At 37.6% G+C, this 26,570-nt stretch overlaps 1 protein-coding gene across 3 annotated transcripts in view; it reads left to right on the forward strand.

Annotated features, from left to right (window-relative positions):
• Positions 1–22,853, forward strand: part of Fgf12 (fibroblast growth factor 12) — a 536,407-nt gene extending 513,554 nt beyond the window's left edge. For all 3 annotated transcript variants that reach the window (XM_075967620.1, XM_075967626.1, XM_075967614.1), the window contains one exon: positions 18,173–22,853. In XM_075967620.1, coding sequence (XP_075823735.1) covers positions 18,173–18,291 — 119 coding nt within the window. In that variant the 3' untranslated portion in view covers positions 18,292–22,853. The remainder of the gene's footprint in view (positions 1–18,172) is intronic.
• Positions 22,854–26,570: the final 3,717 nt, after the last annotated feature.

Genomic DNA, 26,570 nt, shown 5'->3' on the forward strand with positions numbered 1-26,570 from the left:
CCTTTCATGTGAGCCTAAAACTTGTCTTCCTTCCATCACTTAAAATAGTGCTGACTTGTTCCAAATTGAGCAAGGGAATAAGCCTATTGAAGGAAACTATTTTGTTCCCAAATCTTCTCTACCTATGATTTTGAGTGACCATATATGCAATGCAGATCAAAAAAGTTAATTATATATTGGCACTTATCAATATAACTTTATTCTCTGGAAACCATTATACTCACTTAAACCATAACCCAGTCTCCTTTTCTGAGGCAATAGACACCACCGCGACAGTGCATTGCAATCCTGACTTAGTTTGACTTGGTCTCCTGTAAATGTTATAGATGCGGTCAGATGGAGAGTATGCCCAGTGGCAGCTGCCCAGTGTACATATGGTACGTGTGACTGTAGCAGACCATAGCAGTCAATCACAATCTCGCTCATTTTATGTTGTGTTTGAATGCTGGGTGGACGTTGACAGTCGCTACTCCTAATGCCTCTTGAGCCTTTTCTCACCTCGCATCTTTAGTCATGTGAAACCGAACTTGCCCTGTGGTTGGCCATGCGCTTGCTATTTCGCTGGCCCTAATTTTCATCCACTCATCTGCTTATTAACCTTGGCAGAGGATGAATTCAAGAGTTCATACTTTTGTCATTACTTTTCTCTGATTCCTTTACCAGAAGAATTCAGCGCTTGTGTTTTGAATCTTCTCTATGTTTTTCTGCTGATTGTCTTGTCCTAGACATGCCCACTGTACTACTGTCTCTGCCCACTTAGGGTTAACTCGTTCTCTGAATGAATGGAGTAGATTTGGTTTTTCCTCACATCTCTCCTTTGTTATGTGCGCTAGTTAGCATAGCGTAAAGAGATATTTAATCAGTTCTCCGTTGACTAAGTGAACACATGGAGGAACAAAGGAAATGTAAAGGCTGAAAACTCTATGTTCCAGAGGACATATTCTTCAAGGGATGAAACGTGATGACTACTGGCATTAGTGTAGTGGGAGAGGTAGTGTATTTCATGTTGTAGAATTAGAGAGAGTATCGTCATTTCCACAGAAAGGGATATATCATTGAAGACTAGACCAGACTCATACAAATAGAGACAAAAGCATTCCAAGAATACTATAGCTAAAGGAAGACATGCGCCCACTTTGTAAGTCTGAGTCCCTAAGAACTAGATAATACTGCTGTAGGAAATACACTCAAAATTAGAAATGCTTTGGCAAATAACACTTTCAACTCCTGTACCATGTTTTAACAGTTAAGCTGGTGTATTCGTTTTTTGCAAAAGTAGCACAATGCCATTAACAAACTTGGGTAAAGTTAGAAAAATATTTTAAAGAATCTATGAGTTTTATTTATTCTTTATATAGATAATAGAGTCTTGTGGAACCCCTCCCACTCCATTCCCCCAAAGGGAACATCTATAATCTACCTCCTTAATTGGAGCGGCTTCCTGTACTCTGGTTAGTTGAGTTTTCCCTTGAGGTGGAAAGTCTTATGTATATGTCGGAAGAAATACGTGGGATGACTGTGCTCACAGTCCCAGATGCACTTCAGCGGTCTGCTTATTGCTGCATTTTGTATGAATCAGGGAAGGTACAAGATGACTCTTAGAGTGTTTTAAGCTAGAATTAAGATAGGCCTCACACAATACCTGTCAATAGCAGGTTAGTCATACAACTTCTCTCAAAACTAAATGTGGAAGCAAGCTTTCCAGAAATGGTGCTGTGGTGTCCCAGTTTGGGGACCTCGGCTGCTTGAATCTTTCACATCTTTCATCTTAGTGTCTTGCTGTGATTCCTTAGATCTGCACAGTGCAGCCAGAATGATGCACAAAATGCAGCTGTGTGTAGAGTGCATGCCTAGACTTGTGCATTGCACCCTTGTCAAAAACTACACATACACACACTGTGTGTGATCTTGCCAGCTTCATTACCAGACTCATAGGGCAAGAAAGAACTAGAAGAAGGGGTTGAAAATCTATGCAAGTTTTCAAGCCACCATAGTCTCCACTCGCCACATAATCTTAGCGCCTTAGTGGCAACACCTAGATGGTTAGCCATACTTAGGTACGTAGGAGATGAACATATAGTCTCATGATGGATGGTTTCATGTCAAATACATATGTGGGTCTATGAGGGCAGTGGTAGAATGGGTACTGAGACATCAGTTCCAGATTACATCATCTTCTTCTCTTTAGAATGCCCTGGGTTCCCTGACCAGAACCATGTTAGTTGTTGGTTGTAATTTTGCTATCACTGGTGAATCGTAAGGCTTTCCCCTTCATACTGTGAGGAAAATGTTGTCTGTTTTTAAATCAGATTCCCTAATAATTCAATTTACCTCCAAGGTCCTTTGTGTAGTTCGTTTGTAGGATAGTACTCTTAGGTGTGAAAAACAAAGAATGTGACAAGACAATTCTGAAGACAGAAATTTAGCTGCTGTCCCATCAAGGACCATTTAATTCCCTATCCATGTATTTGTCATGTTTCTTTTTTTTTAAAGAACAAAGTATACTTAATCAAACAACATCAGTGAAGTTTTATAATTCTTTCTTCTTCTAGGTGGTGCTTTAAAGTATGCCTCAATTATTTTCTCATTTTTATTCCATCTTTATCAAGTGGGTTCTAGTATAATTTGATTCGCAAATGTTGAAAAAATTGAAGCAAAGAAGTCAGTGTGTAATTAGTCCCGAGTCATAGATTCAGTGGGTAACAGACCTTGGCTTCAAACCAAAGCACTCTGCCTCAAGCAGTCAAGTGCTGAGCTTCCATGAACGTGGATGACATGGGCTGGTCTAAGTCAGAAAGGCTGTGGCCATAATCTAATTACTAGGCAAGAAGACTCAATGCTGCTGAGCATGTCTACTAGTGGTTGCTTCTCCTTTTCTTCTGGAATATACCACAGTGTAGAAATAAAAGTCCTTGCACATCCTTGGAGAGCTTTATGCTCTTAGACATTACTTATAAACATTAATTGGTCAGGTCTTTTACATTTCAAATATATTCTGTTGTAATTGTCAATGAAAATTTGAGCCCGTTTCCATCAATTCTCTATGCAGCTATATTGGGTTTCTATTAGTAAGAAAGATAATTGAAGTCACGTTAGGCTTTTCTTTTCTGTGTACAAGAGCGCCTTCCTTCCTTCTGGATTCCCAAACTATTCTTGCTATATACAACCTACCAATTTAGTATTCACTAGTCAAGTTGTGTATATTATCTTTATTTAAAAGATAAAAAGAAGCACAATAGCTCTAGGTTATTCCTAGTTTATAAATAATTATTTATTTAAATCAATTAAGTAAAATGTCCAAGATCACAAATTTAGAAAAATACAACAGTGAGATTACAATCCCAGAAACCCAGTGTTGACTGAGTTTTCTGTCCTGCCCAGTTCCCACAGTCATTAAGTATTAAAGAAATCACACAGAGGTCTACATTACTTATAAACTGATTGGCCTTGTATCTCAGGCTTATTATTAACTCTTATAATTTATATTAGTCCATAATTCTTGTCTGTGTTAGCCACGTGGCTTGATACCTTTTTTCAGTGAGTCAGTCACATCTTGCGTCCTCTGCATCTGGGACATGACTGCAGACTGAAACTTCCCTCTTCCCAGAATTCTCATTGCCCCATCTATATATATTTCCTGCCTGGCCAATCAGTGTTTTATTTTAAAAGTACAAGAAACAAATCTTTACAGTGTAAAACCATTGTCCCATAGCAGCCCAGAGCCAGTGCATATGCACCTACCACTACATTATACTGCCCTGTTATTGGAAATAAGCTATGAATGCCCCAACTACCCAGAAGTCAGTGAGGATCAGACGGCAATGTTGAAATGGTGTACTATGTATTAATTACTTTTCTGCTGCTGTGATCAACTACAATGAGCAAGGCAGTTTACAGAAGAAAGAGTTTAATTTGGTTTATGGTTTTCTAGAGCAAGAGTCCATCATGGTGGTGACAGAATAGAAGCAGACAGCAGGAACAGAAGGCTGAGAACTCACATCTTGAACTTCAAACAGAAAAGAGAGAAAGAATCCAATTTAGAGCAAGGCCTTAGACTCTCAAAGCCCACTCATACCCAGTCACATTCTTCCTTCAGCTAGACAGCACCTCCTAAACCTTCCTAAGCACCATCATTAACTGCAGATCAGGTATCCAAATGCCTGAAACTATAGGGCTATGTCTCACTCATACCACTATAGACCATGATAAAAATCACATAGTAAGCTGGTTTTAAACCTGGCAGAATTAAGACAACTGTTTATGAAGTGATATAAAATTACATATTGAAAATGTGTACATGGTACCAAATGTAGTACCGTGTTCAAACTGAGTTGAAATTATTAAGAATGTGTTGTCTTTGTGCCTGTTATTTTTGTTAATAAAAATAAAAATGGAAAATTAATTTCAATATAGAGGCTGAATTTATTTTTAAAAAACCATGAAGATGCAATAATTTTAGAAATAAATAACTCAGTGAGTCACCCAGTCCTACAGTTTGCTGCCCACAGGAAGTGACCTTCCCTAGTATATATAGACACAATGAGTAGACAATAAAAGACATGCCATGCTAAAGGAAAACACTAGCAGACAGGAGCATCTATACTTAGATCAGATAAAATATACTTTGAGGTAAACTCTACAAAGAGACAAAAAAAGAAATCAATTCAACAAGGACATATAACAATTATATACATTTATAATATATAAATTAGGTATAAAATGATTATATACTTATTATTTTTAATACTTTTAATTTTCCACTATGCAAAATAACTAAGGATTCATTATTTCCAAAGTTTTGAAAAGGAAATCGTATGGGTTTCCCACAAATACACACACACAAACACACACAAGTTTTTAGTTGTTTTTATTTTGGAAATTGGTATATCTACTGATGTCTAACAGGTACATTGTTAGTTTGATAAACTAAACTCAATCGATAATATAATGAAGTTGGTTATTTATTGACTTTTTCATTACACAGATAAGAAAACCAAGATATGAATAACTTGTAGGCTTGGGTTTGGGTTAGAAATAGCTCCAGCTTAACACCTTATATGGAAAGTGCTCCAAACCCTTTAAGAACACCAGCACTTAATAGTAGCTATCTCCATTCATAGATTTTAGCTTCAATTAATATCCTACCATGGAGAAAGGGGACATGATAGACAGAGCTTGAAAAATGACTCTGCAGATAAGAGCACCAGTTACTTTTCCAGAGGACCCAGGTTCAGTTCCTTGCAACCTCATGACAGCTAACAACTAGCTGTGATTTCAGTTCCAGGAGATTCAACAGCACCTTCTGGCACCCTCAGGCATGTAGTACACAGATAAATATGCAGACAAAACACTCATATGCATCAATAGAATAAAATAGAAGAGAGAGGGGGGAAGGAGAGAGAAAAAGAAACAGATGATGATAAATAGACAGATGATAGATACATAGATGATAGACAGGTAGATGAAAGATATATAGATGATAGATGATAGATAGATAGATAGATAGATAGATAGATAGATAGATAGATAGATGGATGGATGGATGGATGGATGGATGGATGGATGGATGGATGGATGGATAGATAGATAGATAGATAGATAGATAGATAGATAGATAGATAGATAGATGATAGATGGGTGGATAGATAGATGGGTGGATAGATAGATGATAGATAGATGGATAGATAGATGATAGATGGATGGATAGATAGATGATAGATGGGTGGATAGATAGATGATAGATGGATGGATAGATAGATGATAGATAGATGGATAGATAGATAGATAGATAGATAGATAGATAGATAGATGATAGATGATAGATGGGTGGGTAGATAGATGGGTGGATAGATAGATGATAGATAGATGATAGATGGGTGGATAGATAGATGATAGATAGATGGATAGATAGATGATAGATGGATGGATAGATGATAGATGGGTGGATAGATAGATGATAGATAGATGGATAGATAGATGATAGATGGATAGATAGATAGATGATAGATGGGTGGATAGATAGATGATAGATGGGTGGATAGATAGATGATAGATGGATGGATAGATAGATGATAGATGATAGATAGATGGATAGGTAGATGATAGATGATAGATGGGTGGATAGATCGATGATAGATGGGTGGATAGATAGATGATAGATGGATAGATAGATAGATGATAGATGGATAGATATATAGATAGATGATAGATGGATGAATAGATAGATAGATAGATAGATAGATAGATAGATAGATAGATAGATAGATAGATAGATAGAAATGAAGCTGTCCTGTAAGGATGGGAGGTATTGTCTTATCTCCCCTGACATGATTTTCCGCACATTTTGCAAGTACTTCAGTGTAAAATCGTAAGTTCTGATGGAACTTTGCATTAGATTTACAGATAAAATAGTCTAGACACATTTCATTTATTAAATTAGTAATGAATAAAGTGCAGTTTTGTGAACTATTTCTATCATTGGTAATTTGCTATTTACTTGTCTATTTCTTCCCAATCAAAACTTAAGATGAAAGATATTCTAGCCATAAACCCGTATTTTAAAAGGAAGGGTTTTATTTTTTTAAATAATCTCTCCATGGTCTAATTATAAAACATATAATTAGAAGATGCTTTTAAGAAAGAAATGTGAAATAAATTCACTGCAAGCAATTAGGCATATAGCTGTTTAAATAAGTTGTTGTTGGGTGTTTTATTTTTAATATTCAAGAAAATCTTTATAAGCCTGAAAACCCACTGCTTCTGCCATTACCCCCTGACAGACCCCACACTGCATGATGAGTGGGCTGTTCTTTTGTGAAGTAGATTAGCCCTAGGTGGTAGAAAGCCGAAGTGTGCTATTTTAATATTGTGATTATTTTTTTTCTTCAAACATCATTGCCTTTAATCCCATTCCTGTGTCGTATTTTTCCCAGCTAAAGGATCAGTAATTCTTACACAGATAACATGATAATCATCACCACGCGCCCATTCCCCTTCAGTCCTTCACTGTCTGGTGTTGCACATAAGGACAGTGTGTTAATGAGGGGATGCTGATACATCTACTGGGTGCACTGACTTGGTATTAAAGTCCATTGCTAAGTACACTGAACAAGCCTCTACTTACTTGGATTGTCTCTAGAATTTACCACAGCAGCACTAAAGAGCATTATTCTGAGAAGTGACACCCCAGATTTAATCTGTCTTCAGGTGACCTCCCCTGCCGGTATCAGATAGAAAGCAAAAGATTCTTTGACAAAGAAAAAGATACAGACACCTCAATTTCTCCTTCCTCCTCTTTCAAAAGCTCTTTACACAGCTCTTGCAAGTGGTTGAGTAATTAAAATCAAATTATTCCCCCTTGAAAAATTGTGCGTGCGTGCATGTGTGTGTATGTCTGTGATATGCATGTGTGCACCTGTATGTTATCCAAAGACTTTAAGTTTCCAAGACTGGGTACTGGAGAATGAAAGATATTACCAAAATATTTATTTATTGAAATCCATCCCTATGAAAGTATTAAGTTTGAATTAGGAATACTAATACATTTCTAACACTTTTTTGATGGGGAAAGATTATAGTGCTTTTCACTTTCTCCTCATTGTAGAGCAATTACATGCTTTCCGCTTTCTTTGTTAGTTATGTAATTTTAAGACCTAGCAGAATAGCTTAGATTGTGGCATCTCAAACAATGGTATGATGATCATCTGTGGGGTTCTTAAAAGCCACAATCTTCCAAGTGACCTCATCAAGTCTGGGTGTGTCGTAAGTATGTACAACTTTTAAAGCTGTCCAAATGAGCCCAGTGCTCACCAAATGAGGCTGGATGCTCTGAACTAAACTGGGTGTTAAATTACTCAGCTTATTTTGATCAAGTTTGGTCACAGGCAGTTTAAGGGTTTTTTGAGATTATTGTGATCCCTGCACTGGATGAAGTTGAGTGATTTGTTCCTCTGACAGTGTATATGCAAAGAAAACTCTTACTTCAGAAGGGATAAGATTAAGTTTATCCTGGAACCAAATGTGCGTGACCATGGGCCAGGATCACAGTTTAAGTTCCCTTAAACTCTGTATTCCAATGTGGTAAGAGTTGGATGAAGTTTTAACAATGACAGGAAAAGAGGGTCATAACTTAAGAAACCTTTCAAACACGTTGTTAGAGAATTACATAAAGTGGAAAAAGCAAAGCAGAGACATCCCTGCTACTGACTTGGGTGCTCTCTGACAATACAGCCTGTGGTTAGGAACCACTAAGGGCTTTCCTAAGTTAACGCATTCCTAAAGGCTTCACCTGTTAAGTCATAAGAATGTCAGGTCAAATACGAGAGGGCACAATGGTTATTAATGGGGCTGAGGCTGCCCCAAGGGAAATTCTAATTAGGCTGTGGACCTGCAAATTTCACTGGAACTTCTGCTCGGTTCACCAGCCTTGTAGAAAGTTCAGTGGAGTTTTATTCCCTTCAGGAACTTTCTGTCACAGACACGATGAACATAACTATCCAAATCATGCTGCAATTTGAAATTCATCACTGTTACTTAGATAGACGTGTTTTAGTGCTAGGCTAATTACTATATGGAGTTGGCAGGTGCCATGCCAATTATTTTACTAACTTAATCAACAATAAATGTGTAACCTAAGAAACACCAAACTAACCAAGAATGAGATGGTCTAGTTCTGATTACTTTTAGCAATTGCCTGCTAAGTAATTTTGAGGAAAGTATTTTCCTTTTTCAGTCTTGACTACTTTTGAGAATGAAATCAGTTATAAATTTCATCTGCTTCATGGAAATAAAATGAGGATTAACCATGGTAAGAAGGTTCAGTGCCTCAAAAGTTTCCAGATTAAAAGCAAAATGTCTTTAAATATTTTTTTAGAAAAATGCACATTGCCTTATCTTCTGTCTTCAAGAAATGCTAAGAGGTAAAACATTTGATGCAAAGAATCTTGAGATTGTAGAGCAGAGAATCCTTCCTACAGCTACACAGTGAGTCACCAAAGAGAAGTATACACAGTGCTTCTAAAGTTCAGAAGCTGCAACTGGGAAAATGAAAACACACACACACATATGTGTGTGTGTATACACATACATATACACACATATGTATATATCTAATACATATATATGTATAAACACATATATATATAAACACATGCATGCCAACACACACACACACACACACACACATATATATATATATAATCACCTGGAATAAGCTAGATAGTTCATGTACAAAGAGTCTCTTTGGGGCTGACCCATACTATAGATAAATACAGAAAGTATTTATAATATTTATTAGTTATTTATAATAAAATAATAGACTTCCCTGGCACAGTATATTCCAGAAAGGATAGTCACACTGACTCTCTGTCTCTCTCTCTTGGTATCTCCCTCCCTTCCTCTTCCTGTCTCACCCACTGTCTTCTTCCCTTCCTCTTTTGAGTTTCCATTTCCCCACGGTAACTTCCCAGCCACTTTCTGCTGGTCTCTGGAATGAAACGTCCCCTCCTCTTCCTGACACATTCTTCACCCACTTCTGTCTTTCTTTGACATTTGAGTACTGTTCCTGCTCTATTCAGATAATGACATACATCTTCTTTTATTCATAATTTCTCAACCTTTGCAATAAACATTTGAGCATGCTGGGGACTTCCCTGTGATCTGTTACCTCCAAACCAGAGTTTAACTCACTCCCAACAGTTCCATCAAGATTCCATGTGACATTAATTAAGGTGTGAAATTCCCTCATGCTAATTGCCCAATCCCTTCTATGATCTGCTGTTGAGACAGCTGGATATTTTCAATGGTGCATTAAGTTACAGAACCATCTAACCTTTCCATTTCTTGGAAATTAGAGAAAGTCAAAGAAGATTAGATTAAATTGTCAGTAATAAAACATATTAGTCTTATTTCATTTTTCTTGCATAGAAGCTGATAGAAGACAAGAAATAGGAGTTTCATCCAAAACAGAGGGCCTCCTGTCTCCATTTGCGTGGAGAATTTGTCAGTAACAACTGCAATGGCGCTGTCCAAACGTCCAATGAACTATTTTATGACAGTGGGGACTGTCGGAGCTGCCCACATCCCCACTAGAAGTCCCTGCTCTCTGCTCATCTCTAGAGAATCAAGTAGTGGTGGAAAAGGAGTCACTGAGACCCCATTCTGCAGCCTTGTCCTCTTTGCTCAACGCTCTTGTTTCAATCTGTTGAATTAACTGATTATCATTTGATAGTCACCGAGACCTTGGTGATACAAAAGTTGATAACTAGCATCCCCCTTTTAATTGGAAGACAACTTATTTAAAAGAAGAATTAAGTAATTAACTCAGGTCCACATGATAGCTTTCAACTTCGGACCTCACAAACATTTTCCTATCAGGAGTGTGAGTGGTGTGTGTGTGTGTGTTTTATTGCCCAAGCATGCATGTATAAAACATTGACAGGAGTTATAGAGTTATAAATTGGCAGCATTTTAAAGTTTTAATTTTGTTGGTTTGTTAATTTTGCCTTCTTAATGTTTTACAAGTATAAGAATGCTTATATCAAAATGCAGGCTTTTAGCAGTCCTCAAGGTTTGTTACTATGGAGACATAGCAGGAGGGTATCCATGAGGTGGCACCACATACACAGTTTCTCACACCTGTCACCTTCAGAAATAACAGCAACTCCTGTGTTTTGTTTCTTTTATATGTTTAAGAAAATTATTGGCTTTTTCTAAGCATTCAGGGAAAAATAGTAATGATTATTGAATATTGCAAGTTTTAAACAGGAGGAACGGCTGGGCGGTGGTGGCGCACGCCTTTAATCCCAGCACTAGGGAGGCAGAGGCAGGCGGATCTCTGTGAGTTTGAGACCAGCGGGTTTACAGAGCTAGTTCCAGGACAGGCTCCAAAGCCAGAGAAACCCTGTCTCGAAAACCAAAAAACCAACCAAACAAACAAAAAACCAAGAGGAACGAGCTGTGATGGTGCCATAGAAATCCTGCATATTCTGATAGCTGAATTTGAATGCAGCCTCCGGTGAACAGAACATGGGAAAGAAAGCATTAGACAAAAGGCCTGCATTGGAAAACCCATGCTTTGTTGTTGGGGAAAAGGGAAAGGAAAGAGTTGAGATAAGAACATGCCTTGATTTGAACTTGGTGCTAAAGAACCAGGCAGAAGTGTCACCTTTTTGACCATCATTTCTGTACGATTCATCCAAAACCATTGTAGCAGAGGGGATGGCAGAGGAACGCTGTCGTTCTCCCACAGAGATAGTCTGAGCGTGAAAAAGAAACAAAGGGTGCTGTGCCCACTTTCTGTACTTCACTACTGAACCAAAATAAGGGAAACTGCTGGATCAAGGACAGCACAGACGAGCCAGATGTAAGGAAACAAAAACAGTTTCAAACATTCAGATATTGTTCCTTCAGACCTTGAACAAATTCGGGGATTGAAACTGTTGACAACAGGTGGGAGGTACAGCCAGAAGTCCAATTAGAATTGGTTCCATACCAAATATCATTAAGTTACTCCTCTTAAAACTAAAGTTGTATTGGGGGACTGGAGAGGTGGCTCAGCATTTATGAGCACTGGCTGCGCTTCCAGAGGACACAGGTTCAGTTCTCAGCACTCAGCAGTGACTGTCTGTATCTCTAGTTTCAGGGTTTCTGACTCCCTCACACAGACATGCATGCAAGCAAAACACCAATGCACTTAAACTACAAATAAGTAAATAAGTAAGTAAATAAATAAAGTGTGTATTAGAAGTATATTCCACACATCTGTATCCAAATACAGTTAATGGCTTATAATATTTCCCATGGTCTCAACCTGTCGCAGGGGACGCTGGATCTGGGGTTCTGAAAGCGGGTGTGAATCTCAGAGGACAGGAAGGATAGGGCATTTTTTTTTCATCTTGTTTTCACTTAATTTCCAGTTTACATTTTTTTTATTAAAAAAGAAGAAAATGTCATTTTTTGCCTTCTATTCCTGAAATGGGCCAAGATGCATAACACAAAGGGTACAGGAAAAACATCCACAGAAAAGTATTTAATGATTGAGATTCTAAAGCAAATGAGATAGTGGTTCACTGTAACAGAAAGTGGGGGAAATGCCCTACCCCTAACAATGATTGCACTTTGAACTATGACCAGAGAAACAATATAGCCTGTTTTGCTAAGAGAGGAAACAGCTTTTTCTGGCGTGGGCTAGAAAAAGAAGCCATGAAATTTCTATTACTATTAGAGTTAGCATCTAGACAGATTCATGGAAATGCCTGTTCCGTGTTCCTACTATGATTTTGATGACCTATGATTAGAAATTAACAAGCAAACTCCACATTCTGATTCTGATGTTTGTATGAAATCATCATTGTATTACCATAGACTCTGTCATCGTCATTTCTTATGTGGAGTTAATTATTCTGGATTTATCAGTTGTTGTGTTTAACTCCTTAAGGTCTAAATTAAGTTCCTTCCAAATGAAAGCACAAAGTAGCTACCTTGATCAAACAAAACCAAGTTGCAATTGCAGCCATAATTGCTACTTGAAAAGGCCACAGTAGAGACACAGTAGCTTTCAGGTGCATAATGAATCCTGAGCTAGAACTGTTTCTATGAAGCTGTGATTATATTTGGAAGGAACTAAACAATTTAATAACATTTTCAAATGTGTTTTTTTTTCCTGAGAACCACAGCAGGATTCAGTTTGACTGAGTTTTCTCAACTAAGCTGCTTTAAAGCCAAGTAAATATTTTTCATAAAAATGATTGAATTATTTGATTTTCCCCCAGATACTTGTATATTTTTTCTGGATAAGCATATTATTTACTCTTCATTTACTATCAAATTTATACTTGTGTATGTTAACGTATAGCAGTCATGATTTCCAATTTAGGGATTTGAGAAGGTCTGAGACTAGTGAGTCCTGGGCCACTCCTCCCTCACCACTTCCTTGTGTTATTTCATCCTGTGTTCATGCTTACCTTCACAGGACAACCCAAGTGGGGATGTTTGTATTTTAATTGTTCGTAGCATCATAGCTAAATTGATACTGCATAAGGAACACAGTTCTAAAATTCTCATCGAATCCCTGAATCCTCTTTCCACGCCTATCTTCTCTCAGTTACATCTCAATTCTCAAAACTTTACTTTCAGTACGGAGATATTTCTGATTATTGAGGAGAGACTGACTATCCGCATGCTAACAGGGAAACTCTGGATTAAATAGTTCTTTTAAAAGAAAATATTTATTTACTTTAGTATGTTTGACGTGCCTTGTCAGCACATGTGTAAGTACACTGCATCCATGCTTTGTGGCTGATGAGGCCGGAAGATAGGGTCAGATTCACTGGATCTGGGGTTGCAGATGGTTCTGAACCATCGTGTGGGTGCAGAGAACCGAGCATGGGTCCTCTGCAAAGATCAGCTAAGTGTTCTTATCTGCAGAGTCATCTCTCCCACCCAGATACGCACTTCTTTATTACTTACACTCAGGGCTGTTAGGATGCTTTTAAGGAGAAAATACAAAAAGAGAATTTATCACTTTGAAACTTTGAAATGTAGCATTTCAAGTGCACATTTCAGTGCCCGTACGTTTGTCCAGAACTTACAAGCCATCCCTGGAAACCCTCCTGGAACTGTTCATGCTGCAGAACTGAGTCTCTCCACCTTGCTGCAGAACTGAGTCTCCCCACCTTGCTGCAGAACTGAGTCTCTCCACCTTTTAAGACTTAGCTCTCCATCTCCTCTCCTCAAGGGCCCTCACAACAATTCTACTTCGCCTTCATGCACACCATTACCCTAATTTTCTCATAGCGATTCATGCAGTATTTGCTTTATGAGCTGGGTCATTTGGCGTACTGCCATTTCCTCAAGGTTCGTCCATGCTGTGGCATGTATCGATATTTCTTTCTTTCAAAAACTAAATAAAATGTAACATATTTGAATATATAGCACATTATATTCATATATTATTCTGTTAATGGTGACTTTACTTCATCTTTTGGCTATTATAAATAATGTGGCTATAATTACAAGTGTGCAAAAATATATTTAAGAGCCTTTTCATTTTATTTACATTTTATCCACATCTAGAAGTGCAGTTGTTGGACTGTTTGGTAATTCCATGTCTTAACAATTCTCATTTCTTACTGTGGCTGTGCCACCTAACATTCTGAGCAACAATACCCAAGAGTTTCAATATCACCACATTCCTGCCAACTTTGTTGGTTTCTACTTATTCTTTCCAGTACATCCCTGTGATATTTGTTTTCAAAGCCATTTCTTAGTGACAGTAGAAATATTTAGTAAAAGTAAGGCCAACTTGAATATTAATTAACATGCAACAATCATATTGTAAACCTTGTCTAATATCATTTAGTGTGTTGAGGCTTGTCTAGATCAGAACTCCTGACTAGACATTCACTTTCGGGTTCTGCCACTGCTCAACCCTTTATATTAGGGAAATCATTTACTTTCCTTTATGTTTAAAATATGAAGATAAGAATTTCTTATTATGATGATCACAAAATGATTCCTATTACTGAATAGGACAATTCATTTAAAGTGGCTCTGAATACTTCAAAATGACAGACTTAGTTGTGGGATTAACAGTTTATATTTTGATTTAGAATATATTTGTCGGACGCCTTGTCCTTTGTCACTTCTGAAATTTTGTTCCATCATTTACTTTGAAGTTTTCAAAACTGGGCTCAAAGACAGTTATTAAAGCTAGCGGAGGTGGCTGTGATCATACTAAAGAGTGCTTGTCCTTTTTCTGTCCTTTGCAATGTCATGGAATTCAATTGTACTCTGTAAAGTACTTTCTATTCCACATTTTGAGAGCTAGAGCCCTTTACTTGTTACAGTCTAAAGTTAGATGTTTTGCTAGGTTCCAGGACTTGTAAATGATGATGTAAAAGTAATTGGTGTAATAGTGTTTTCTCTCTCTCTCTCTCTCTCTCTCTCTCTCTCTCTCTCTCTCTTCCTCTCTCCCCCCTCTCCCTCCCATCTTTCCTCTTTTCCTCCTCCCTTGCTCCTTCCACTTTCTGTATTTGCATGTAATTCCTAGATTTCTCTGAGTTTTCTTTTTCTTACAACTTAAAGTGGATACTTTGTGAACAATAATGTAGAGAATGAAATGTATTTGATGTGTAGGGTGGAGGAAAGACAGTTTCTTTCAGCGAACTGGAAAACATACCTGTTAGTCATTTGGTTTATTAAAACCCTGAATTTTAGTATTTAATTTAATAGGACATAAAATAGGATGGCTGAATTACCCTAAAAATGTATCTTCTGTTGTAACATCATTATTGAGTTTTACTTTTTAATAAACTGTAAAATTTCTTTGTAGATTCTATTTCAGGATGGTTACTAAGGATCAATTATTGGAAAATTTACCTGCAGTGCTAATTTTAGTACTAATATTTGTGTGTTTCTACTTGAAATACTTTATATCTATGTGAGAAATAGTAAATACATAAAAAGTTAACAGGAAGAATCTATATAATGAGAACAGAAGGGATATTGCAGTCATAGGAAGCTCAAATATACAAATGCATTATTTTAATGGTTATCTAGCAGTACCACACCTAATACGATGTTGAAATTATCTATGCCCCAATATTTTTTCTGGGTATTTAAACACAAACTTTCTCTTTATGCATTGAGATTATGACTTAAGTGATCTATGTCGAATCCTGGAGACTGGGTTTTCACTGTCTAATAGGTGATGGAGTTTAGAAAACTGCTTTCTGGCAGCCTGAGGATTGCTTTCAAATGGAATCACTTTTTTACCTTTGAGCTGCCCTGTACATTAGCCAGCTGTAGATAAGTGGATATATAATGCACAAATAAAAGTTTACCTTCACCTTGGAGATTTTGGTACCTGCTCTACTTTCCTCATAACAGAAATGCAATTAAGATCAGGGAGGGGAGCAGAGAAAAATGTAGAGCTCAATAAAAATCAATAAAAAAAAGAGCTAGTATACTGGAGGGACTTCAATGATCTACTAGGCTATAGTATAAGAATTTTCCAGGATATTTTGTTGTTGTTATTAAAGATAGGAATGTGAATTCCCTATTTACACCACTTGACAACATCAGAATCCACTCTCTGGGCTATTTGTGCATAGCTTACCTATAGGTTGCACTTTCCCACTTCAACCAGTGGCATTTGGAGATATTAGAAGCACTCATGGAAATAATTGAAATGTTTAAACATGCCATTCAAAAATAGATGTGTGATACTCTTGTATAAGATATTTAAAAGCATCTTTCATAGCTATATTCTATATTATTCAGAGAATGTCTATTGTATTTTATCAGCATCACCTGGTAGCTTAGTAAAAGTAAAGAATCCCAAACTCACCACAGAACCTATGACCTGTAAGTCATATAATAACAATATCCCTATTTCATAAAAGTGCACAGTACTGCACACTACTAAATACACTTGGGGAAAAAGCCTATCTCTTGGCTGAACAAATGCTTGCAGTTTTTAGTCTTTGTTTTGGAAGTAGTGGAGTAGCTTAGACCAGAACAGTTTATTCTGCATTCTCTAAAACAAGTTGTCTAAAATCTTTTTTTTTAACATTTTTTTATTGATAAAAGAAGAATAAAGAAAAAAAAACAAATTTCCACCTCCTCCCAGCCTCCCCTTTCCCTCCCCCTCCTCCCACTCTTCTCCCCCTCCTCCGACTCTTCTCCCCCTCCTCCCACCCCTCTCCCCTTCCCCCCACTCCTCTCCCCCTCTCTCTCCAGTCCAAAGAGCAGTCAGGGTTCCCTGCCCTGTGGTAAGTCCTAGGTCCTCCCCCCTCCGTCCATATCTAGGAAGGTGAACATCCAAACTGGCTAGGCTCCCACCAAGCCAGCAGATTGCGTAGGATCAAAACTGCGTGCCATTGTCCTTGGCGTCTCATCAGCCCTCATTGTTCGTCATGATCAGAGAGTTCAGTTTTATCCCATGATTTTTTTGGTAATAGTCCAGCTGGCCTTGGTGAGCTCCCAGTAGATCAGCTCCACTGTCTCAGTGGGTGGGTGCACCCCTCGTGGTCCCGACTTCTTTGCTCATGTTCTCCCTCCTTCTGCTCCTCATTGGGACCTTGGGAGCTCAGTCCAGTGCTCCAGTGTGGGTCTCTGTCTCTATCTCCATCCCTCGCCAGATGAAAGTTCTAAGATGATATGCAAGATATTCGTCAGTATTGCGCTAGGATGGGGTCATTTCAGGTTCCCTATCCTCAGCTGCCCAAGGAACTAACTGGGGACCTCAGCTTGGGCACCTGGGAGCCCCTCTAGGGTCAATTCTCCTGCCCACCCTAAAGTGGGTCCCTTAACTAAGGATTGTGGTTCCGTGCTCCCCTATCCAACCTTCCTTTATCCCGATCCTCCTATTTCCCCAAGTCCCCCCTCCTTCCCTTCTACCTTTTCTCTCCCCATCTCCCCTTAAATGCCATTATTTTTACTTTTCTTGATCCTTTCAGATATTGGCTATCTATTCATGCTGATGAAATTGCTATTTTTTTCAGCCATAAAAGTGTGTCTGAATTGACAGTCAGTTAGCAGCCTGTGGACCAAATAGTCCAGCTCCCGATGATAAACATCCTAGTCTTACCCAACAGAGGAAACTGTTTAATTTTCAAAACAACATTCAAATTTCTGAACCATTATGGTGATGATAGTCAGAATATACAGTTCTTATTTCAAGAAGGAAAGTAACTCCTGATCCTTTGGTAAAATATGCCTCTGTACATACATCTCTATCATAACAGCCCAGGGAGGCTAAAAGACTCACTGTGATTTATCTTGTAGGACTGACTATGAATTGGAAAATCCTACTTATTCTAAGCAATAATTGAGCTAAAGCCTTGATAACTCTCAGATGACAACCTTGGAGCCAGACAGAGAAGAGAGGATGTGAACTTAATCTTTTGTTAAATAACCACATTCCTTACTGGAAAATAGCTAACAGTCCATGTGCTCCGTTCCTTAGTTTAGGTGAAGGAAGTCTGGGACAATTAAGGAAATATATTGATGTTATTCTACTTCTCTATCCTCATCCAGATATCACTGCTGATAGAGGGTGCCCTGAAAATTCTAAATATTCTGAACGTTCTAAATCAAACTGGGAAGTTCAATGAAGTCAGGTCTATTTTGATTGTCGTAAGTAATTTTTTTTTGTAATTTTGCTTTCCAGTGTGTATGTACAGAGAACCGTCACTACATGAAATTGGAGAAAAGCAAGGACGTTCGAGGAAAAGTTCAGGAACACCCACCATGAATGGAGGCAAAGTTGTGAATCAAGACTCTACATAGCTGAAAACTCATCTTATTCTTCCCTTTCCACCCTCTCCCTTCTCTTTCCTTCCCTTTCCCCGTTTTCTCCAATAAATTCACCCCAACAAGAGAAAAATAATAAAACGGCATCACAGGACTTAGTAGCTGAGATTCTGCACTCAAAAATCTTCCTTTGTGTAGGACAAGAAAATTGAACCAAAGCTTGCCTGTTGCAATGTGGTAGAAAATTCACATGCATAACAATTATCTCACATGAAAGCAAAGAAAAATGAATCAGGACACCACAAACACTAAATTTAACTGTGTTGTTATTAACAGGGGGCTAATTGTCAATAAAGACACAAGTATAATGCAGACAAATACAGTCACTGAGTGGATGGAAAAGGTTTCTAGAAAGCCACTTAGAAGATGTTGTTGGACCTTAAATCCTTTTAAGTTCTAGAGAATTCTGTGATGTGCAGTTTTGTTTCATGTTTTTATTTTCTTTAGACTTCTGTAAATGATACACAATTACCTCCTGTTTTCAGGATATTCCCTCAATCCTAAAATTGAACTTGTCAAAATTATATTCTTCTATTGTCTATCAGACATATATCTAATGTCTAATCAGTCAGGGGCCATTTAGTATGAAGAAAAGTTTTAAACATTATTCTTGATGTTGACAATATTTTTTTATTTTAGAAAATGAAATTTTGTGTTGAATTTAATTATATTAGCCGATTTAATTTCTTTTGTAAAGAGTTTCTCCTAAGGGAATATCGTATTTTTCTCTGGGTATTGATCTGGGATTTTGCTATTTTTTTTAGACATTTAGGGAAAAGGGTTTTATTATATTTTTGAGGAGGTATAAAAACCCACTGCCCTTGCTGTATCTGGTGAAGAAGCACCGGCTTCTAGCCTTTTCCATTCAGTCTTACTGTTGATTTGTGGGTACTTTTGAATGTGTATGTGCATATCTAGCTGCTATAGAAAGTTGTTCTTTTTTGCCTTGTCTCACAGCAGGGAAGAAGGAAGGTGGGTTTTACCTGAGGAAATAGGGCTGGGACATCGAGTCAAAGCAAATTTAATCGCCTTTTTATGTTTCCAGAATTTTGTGTGTAGACTGTTTTCCAAACTCTATGAAAAACCGGGAGACTTATTAGTGAAATTCCTGACTTACCATATATGAGGGCAGTAGTTCGCTTTATTATCCACATTGACAAGTCTAGTTTCTGTGTTCTAGAAAACAGAAGGTAACTAATTAAACATGGAATTTTCAAGGGACTGTGAGAAAAAAAGATGAACAGCTTTGATTTCAATAGACAGAGTTTTGTTGGTGGGTTTGTGTAGTGAAAACGAACTCCATGTAAGAGCAAGCACACACACTGTTAGGATTACTGAAGGATTAGGAAACGTTAGCAAAGGCATGAAGTTATACCACGGCATTGGAATTACTAGATCTACTTAGGCCTGGAAACCTGAATGGTATAGAAACATCCAAATTCAAACAAAAGAAACCAGAACGTTTAAAATGTTTGCAGATTTATGGGTATCATAATGAGAAGACTCAGCATGTAACTTTTTCCTATATATCTACTGTCCAGCATGTATTACTCCAACTATGACTTCCTAAAATGCACACTTTGCAGAAGATCTAGGTCCTCACCTCAAACCTTTCCACTGGTTGCTGTATTCTTTTAAGGTCAATGTAGTGTCTCCCCTCTACACAATCATTATTCTTAAATGTGATTCTTGTCCTATCAAGTATCCTATTTATGTTCTCTGAACAATGGCAGGAAATGAACTGGAGGAATTTTCCTATAAAGCTAGGAAGAATAGCAGTTATACACAGAGGTCAGGCTTTTAAAGACATTTTAAATCAGAATATAAGGAAAGTAACAAGTACATTTAATTTTTATATAAGGAATATTGCTTTCTGAGAAAGAGAATAACCATGTAAAGACACAAATCAGAAGATGTATTCATTGTCACTGCTGATCCAACTTAATTATAAATACACCTGTCACTTCCAGGACCAAACAAGTCCCAAGCACAAAGCCTTATTTTCTTTGAAACAAATAATAAAGAGGCTTCAACAAAAATGGGTCATGGGATCTTCTAGGGGGAAGCGCCTGGAGGTCTTAAGGTGATAACCATAATGCAGCTGAGGGCCCACAGGAAATGCAATTGGTGGAAGTCACAGTTGCCCATCTCATTGATGATTTCATGATAGAAATTCAATCATGTTGTTTATGAAAATATAATCTGATATCAATCTCTAATAAAATCCCTTCTCTATTTTCAGTGGTTGTCAATCATTCATCATCACACAAACATCTTTGTCCCCATCCTATCAGTAGCTAAAAAGACCACTCCATTTGTCTTCAGTTTTCCCTCCACACTGTGCTTAGCAAATGGAAATATGTTTTGGAAATTAACTTTGCTTCCTTTACAACTGATTTCAAGAACAAGTTGAAAGTCTTACATTCCTTCTATTCATAAACCAGGAAAAAGTGTGGTTTAGGGCACGGGGCGAACATTTGTTTACTCTCTGGTTGCTTTGTAAATACATTAAAACCATAGATAGAATCAATACTCACTGCCTTAAGTCTTAAAACACATGAAGAAATATAAGCATATAACTATCCAATTTTACTTAAAAACATGAGCCAGTGTCTATGGTTGTCTTTCAGCTTTTTTTCCAAGTATAGCAGTTCTTTACTGTGCTAGTCTCTGTTCTCCTTCCTGACTTCAACTCATCTATCACCTGGTTTTCTTTAATTTTAATAAGGATTTGCTCTTTGTTGCTTCCAAAACGATGCAAGAATATATTTCCAGGGAAGGACTCCAGTAGAGAACTCTAGGAAACCTTATGTTTTGACTGAATGGTCTTAATAATGGAAACAAAATGCTTTGAGTCTCACAAAATGGCTTTTTGGTCAATATTCTGTACTTGATATTCTAGCTAGATGTTTGAGGCCTAGAAACAAATGGTGCTGAAGTTCCAGCTGCTAACGTTGAGACCTTGTGCTTCAGGAGACTAAACACAGCGAGCCGCCCTTTTCCTGATCATAGTGATAGTTTTGGTTTTGAATTACATAAAAGTTCATAAAACATTTTTAGCCATTAAAGATTGGCACAGTGACTAGACACCCATGTAATATAATGCGATTCTATATGGACCTCATTCTTATTCAAACACCTATACAGAATAACTCTTCTACCTAGGAAAATGGCAATCCTGTTGCTAGGTATTTTTTCTCAGTTGGCGATCCTGTCATGCCACAGAGAAGTGTTGAGAGTATTGAAACAAGAGGAAGGGATGGAGTGGAACTTGGTTGTTGTGTTACATTGCCTTTAGATCCAATCTGGGACCCCTGGTTGCTGAGATAAGAAGCATGACTACTTCGACAGTGATTTGTGTTTTAAAACATCAAACCAGAGATAGAAATTCTACCCTCATACCCTGGTGTTTAGTATACAAAACCTTGCTTTTGAGAAGGCTTTCCATGAAGTTGCTTGATTTCTTCTGCACAAGATGAGACACAGTCAAGCTTACAAATTCCTGCTCATTTTAATGCCATTAAAGGTTGGATTTATTACTGTGTCATAGACTGTAAATAGCATTTTTTAAGCCAGAATCACATTTAAAACTGTGGATTGTTCTACAAATATATATGTGTATATATACATATGCTTCTGAAATGAGGATATATTATATAAAGTTTTTATTTGATCTGTGGACTTTCATTAGGTAGTCAAAAATAAAGAGATTTGAATGCAAAACTTTATATATAAATGTATATTTCTAATGATAGCAAAAATTGCCACTTTATAAGAAAAAAGAGTCAAGTGGGAACAATACTAAAGCACATGCTCCTTCGGAATGTTGGTGTGAGTTTTAACCCCCTCTGATGCAGTGATAATGCTTTAATGTCAAACATTTCTTGGAAAGCTATTATTCCCAATAGAAATCTTAACCTGAGGTTTGAGAGATAGGGAGAGGAAGTGAAATACTGATCTTTATCAGGGCACTTTGGAGACCATATTTAAAACCAATATTTAAATCCAGATTGAGTGTAAATTGTAATGTCCAGGGATGATATATTGCGCTTCAATGACAAAAGCAGAAAAGAGAATACTTACCATTATAACAGCATTGAACTCATGTAATAAACTTGCATCATTAGTTTTACTAGCTGGAAACAAGGAGCTGTTGTTTCTTTGTCTTTGCTCCAAGCACAATTTAATGGCAGTAGCATTCATTTTACTCAAAGTCGTTTAAAAATCTCAAATATATAGTAACAAGTACAATCATTATTAGCTCAATTTCAAGGTTAACTGTTATAATCTTAATAAATGATTGACACTTAGCTGTTAATAAACATGTTATATGAGAAACCAAGCAGATTAATATTTGTTTTCATTAAAGCACAGTTTATTTAAGTCATTGGTTTTTTTTTTTTTTGAGATCAGCTTTGTAAACTGTTTATACATCTCAACCTTCCTGAAGTGAGAAGAAATTAAAATCTTGAGATCTCATGCATGTAGAGTATTGGCACTTTCTTTTAAAAAAAAGAATTAAACTTCACTGAGAAGTCTCTCTTTTTCTTTTAGTGTGTCTATGCTAAAATGCGTGGCTGAAAAAGTTTGTCATGTACAGAAAGACATGGCTTTACAGTTGGGAAGTCAATTCGATTTTATTCAACATTCAAAGCTGAATAATATTTTCTAATTGCAAAGCTACCTATGGTGGCCTGACACACGCTCCTCTAAGGGTTAAGAACTGGAAGACATAACCTTTATTTCATTATTCATCATCTTCTACCTAGGCACTTGGTTGAGTTTAAGGATGATAAACTGATCATCTCTTATATCCAAGAAAATGAGACGCATGTGTCATAGAATGCCCACCAAAATGTGTCACAGTGGTGTGCCACTGAGAAGTTGAACACTGTGGATGGTGCAGAAAGAAAGTCTAGAAAGAAGGGACTTCCAAAAGCAGAAAAGATGCCTGCTCTGTAGAAACCAAGATGAAAGAGGACAGTCTGACAGAAGAAATTATTTGAAAGAGAGCCATGAATATGCAAAGATTGGGACTGAAGCAAGGAAACCGTACATAATATGAGGTTGCAAAAGAACTGAGCTGAGATTAATAAAACTTAAAAGTTACTCAAAATGTTGTCAGTGCAATCTCTGGAGTTGAGTCTTTTATCTGGCAGGGCGTTTCTTGGATGTTTATGTGGAACTCTTCAGCAAATGGGCAGTTTACAAAGAGGTTGCCGATATCACCACTGGACATAAGCTGTATTTAGTTTTCTTAGCATTGTTCACATCATCTATACTGTCTCTCTTTAAAATCCCCTGCAAAAGAAAACATCTGCTCGCATCTCACTGCTGCGTATGTGTGCACTTTAAAGAGCTACCTTGGACATAGATCTGAGATGTGGCAGGGGTCTGATATCTGATGTGGGAGTGTCATATATCAATCTGTTGATTTCATTGGCTAAGCAATAAAGAAACTGCTAGGCCCATTGGATAGGCCCACCCTTAGGTGGGTGGAGTAAACAGAACAGAATGCCGGGAGGAAGAGGAAGTGAGGTCAGACTCCACAGCTCTCCTCTCGGGAGCAGAAGAGAGGCCATGCTCCGCTCTCCCAGGCAACAGCCCTCTACGCAATCAGGAGTCTAGTAGCCGGTGGAGCAGGAAGTGAAGAGAGAGAGGAGAGGGAAGTGGCCGCTTTTTTAAAGGGAGAGAGACCACGCCCCAAGGGGCTGGTATCTCAGCAGCGATAGGCTGGAGGAGTGGGAGGACCTCCCGCAACAGATATCACTACCCAATGGCTATAATTCCCCAACGTTATAAAATGCTTTCTGTAAAAAAGGCATTATGGGTCATGTGGGAAAGGATGAATAGGCACAATCTGTAATAAAAGTGATAATTCTTTGTCAGCCAGGATAGTTAATACACTGGTATAGCCAAGAATCAACAGAATGGATTAAACAAAAAAACAACAACAACCATAAATGCTGGGACACAGAATTTTCGCTAGAATATGGGAGAAAATGAATTTCCTATAATTGAAAAAGACCACAAATGGAAGTGCAGAGAGAGAAAAACATGCTACAAACGTAAAGGAGAGATTTGGGAGCTCTTGGCCAATATAAGGACAAGTGACATGTTTGACAGTGACTCAACACCTCATATTGCTCTTTTTGATGACCATCACACAAAGGAGCTGCAAAGGGCAGGTTGGCTCTTCCTCATCAGACGTTTGTACTATATTAACGTATCAAATGCCCATCAAAGTAGTTCTAGTATTAGGTCATTGCAAAAGGCTCTAAATGTCATATCCAGCACTGATTCTAGATAGTCCCAGGTTATTAGGAACTTCAAAGTCATTCAGCCAGGATGCATGATATACCTAATCTCTACAATAGCCTATGTTTGAACACTCAAGAGGAGAGAAAATATACTACATTTCCACAACTGCACCACCCAGTTGTGGACTGTATTTTCTTTTGTTTGTCCTTGAGCTACATTTTTTCTCAAAACTTCCCTTTATTTTCCATTAATTTTCAATTTTATATTTTTGCAGATGAGCTAATATACTTATTAGAAAGCATGCATCCTCTAATCACAAGCTTCCATAATTAGTTTCTTAAATTTTGAAAATACTATTAATATTATCACATTTTTATAGCTTTTGTAAGTTCATCTAAAATACAGTGTGTCTTAATTACTATTCCACTGTATTTTTATTCATCCTTGTGTTTTAGCACTGACTATCCCTTATGTTTTGTTATCTTTAAAATTATGTTTATGCCCCAGAGAAGCTCACAAGAACATTCTAAAAAGAGGCCATATGAATTTCAAAGCCTATCCAAGCTTTGCCTTCTCCCAGTCAGCCCCATTTTCATTTCTTGCCTAATTTTTCTGCTCACTGTCCTACTATTTGGTAGACCATCTTAGTTCTGATTTAGTTTATGATAATGTCATGAAGTTTATTATAAATTTCCTTTAGTTTATTATAATATCTGATAAATTCTGTGGAGTAAATCTTTTCAGTTTTGCCAATTTATCTTAGAATTCTAAACTTTCTAATCAATATGCTTGGCACAAAACATCCCTGCATGACCGTGAGAATATCAGTGTAAGTAAATTAGGAGAGATTGGAATGTAAAATCAACACAGAATTGGCAGATACTATCTAGAGAAATCAAAAACATCCAACACAAAGTCTGTAATAATTAGTACTTTTTTAATAATAGATCTTTCATTCATAATTTCAAATGATTGTTCCAGTTCTGGGTACCATTTGCACATTTATACACAAGAAAAAGCCAAAGACACATAAGAAGACTCCCTGCCAGGATAGCATCTTTTGCAGGAACCCTTATCTTACGTCTCAATGCAAACAAAAAACAAAAAGAAAATGGGATTGTGTTAATAGGGATGAGAGCAATATTGACACTGGGTAAGAAACTGGAAGTCCATATCACAAGTTGCAACTGTCCTTGAGGTTTGCACTGAGCATACTCCATTTTCACTGAGTACACCCTGATTTGATAGGCCCTCAAGACTGTACAAAGCTATTAAGATATAGTTCTCAGAGACTGAAGAAATATTTCTACCTATAAGGTGCTTGGCACACAAGCACCAGGGCCTCGGCTGATGCCCATCTCCATGTATAAACCTTGGCGTGATGCTGTGTGCTTATAACCCCAGTCCTGGAGAGGGAGAAACAAGAGGATCCCTGATGATCACTGATTAGGCATCCTGACCTAATGGTATCCCGGATCCCAGATAGAACTTCTCCTTCAAAAATCAAGGTGAATGGCTCCTGAGGAACACCACACAGGCATGCACACACACCAACACACTCACCATACACACTATGAATGTGCCCACATACAAACCTTTACACCTCCTCTCAAAGAAGCATACACAATGGTTCAATTCAGCATAATGATGTCTCTAACAAATTGCACCATTGTTGTTTCTACTTTGTATGTGAAGCATAGCCTGCTTCAGTGTCCCTTATCGGACGTTAACAGAAACATATTGAGATTACATGGGGAAGGATTTTCTTTCTTTCAGTCCTATGAGTTAGAATGGGATTATTATTCTGTATGAGGCACCCAGAAACCTTACTCATATCACCTTGCAGAGTTTGTTGGCTCTGTTATCAAGTTAACTGGGATATAGGCTATCATAAAACCTAGATGTATGTGGGGAATTGGGATGGTTGGGATAAAGAAAGGATGGATATGGGAGCAGGGAAGCATATATCTTAATTAAGGGATCCAGCTTAGGGT

This window comes from Microtus pennsylvanicus, chromosome 1, assembly GCF_037038515.1.
Source record: "Microtus pennsylvanicus isolate mMicPen1 chromosome 1, mMicPen1.hap1, whole genome shotgun sequence".
Classification (NCBI taxonomy): Eukaryota; Metazoa; Chordata; class Mammalia; order Rodentia; family Cricetidae; genus Microtus; species Microtus pennsylvanicus.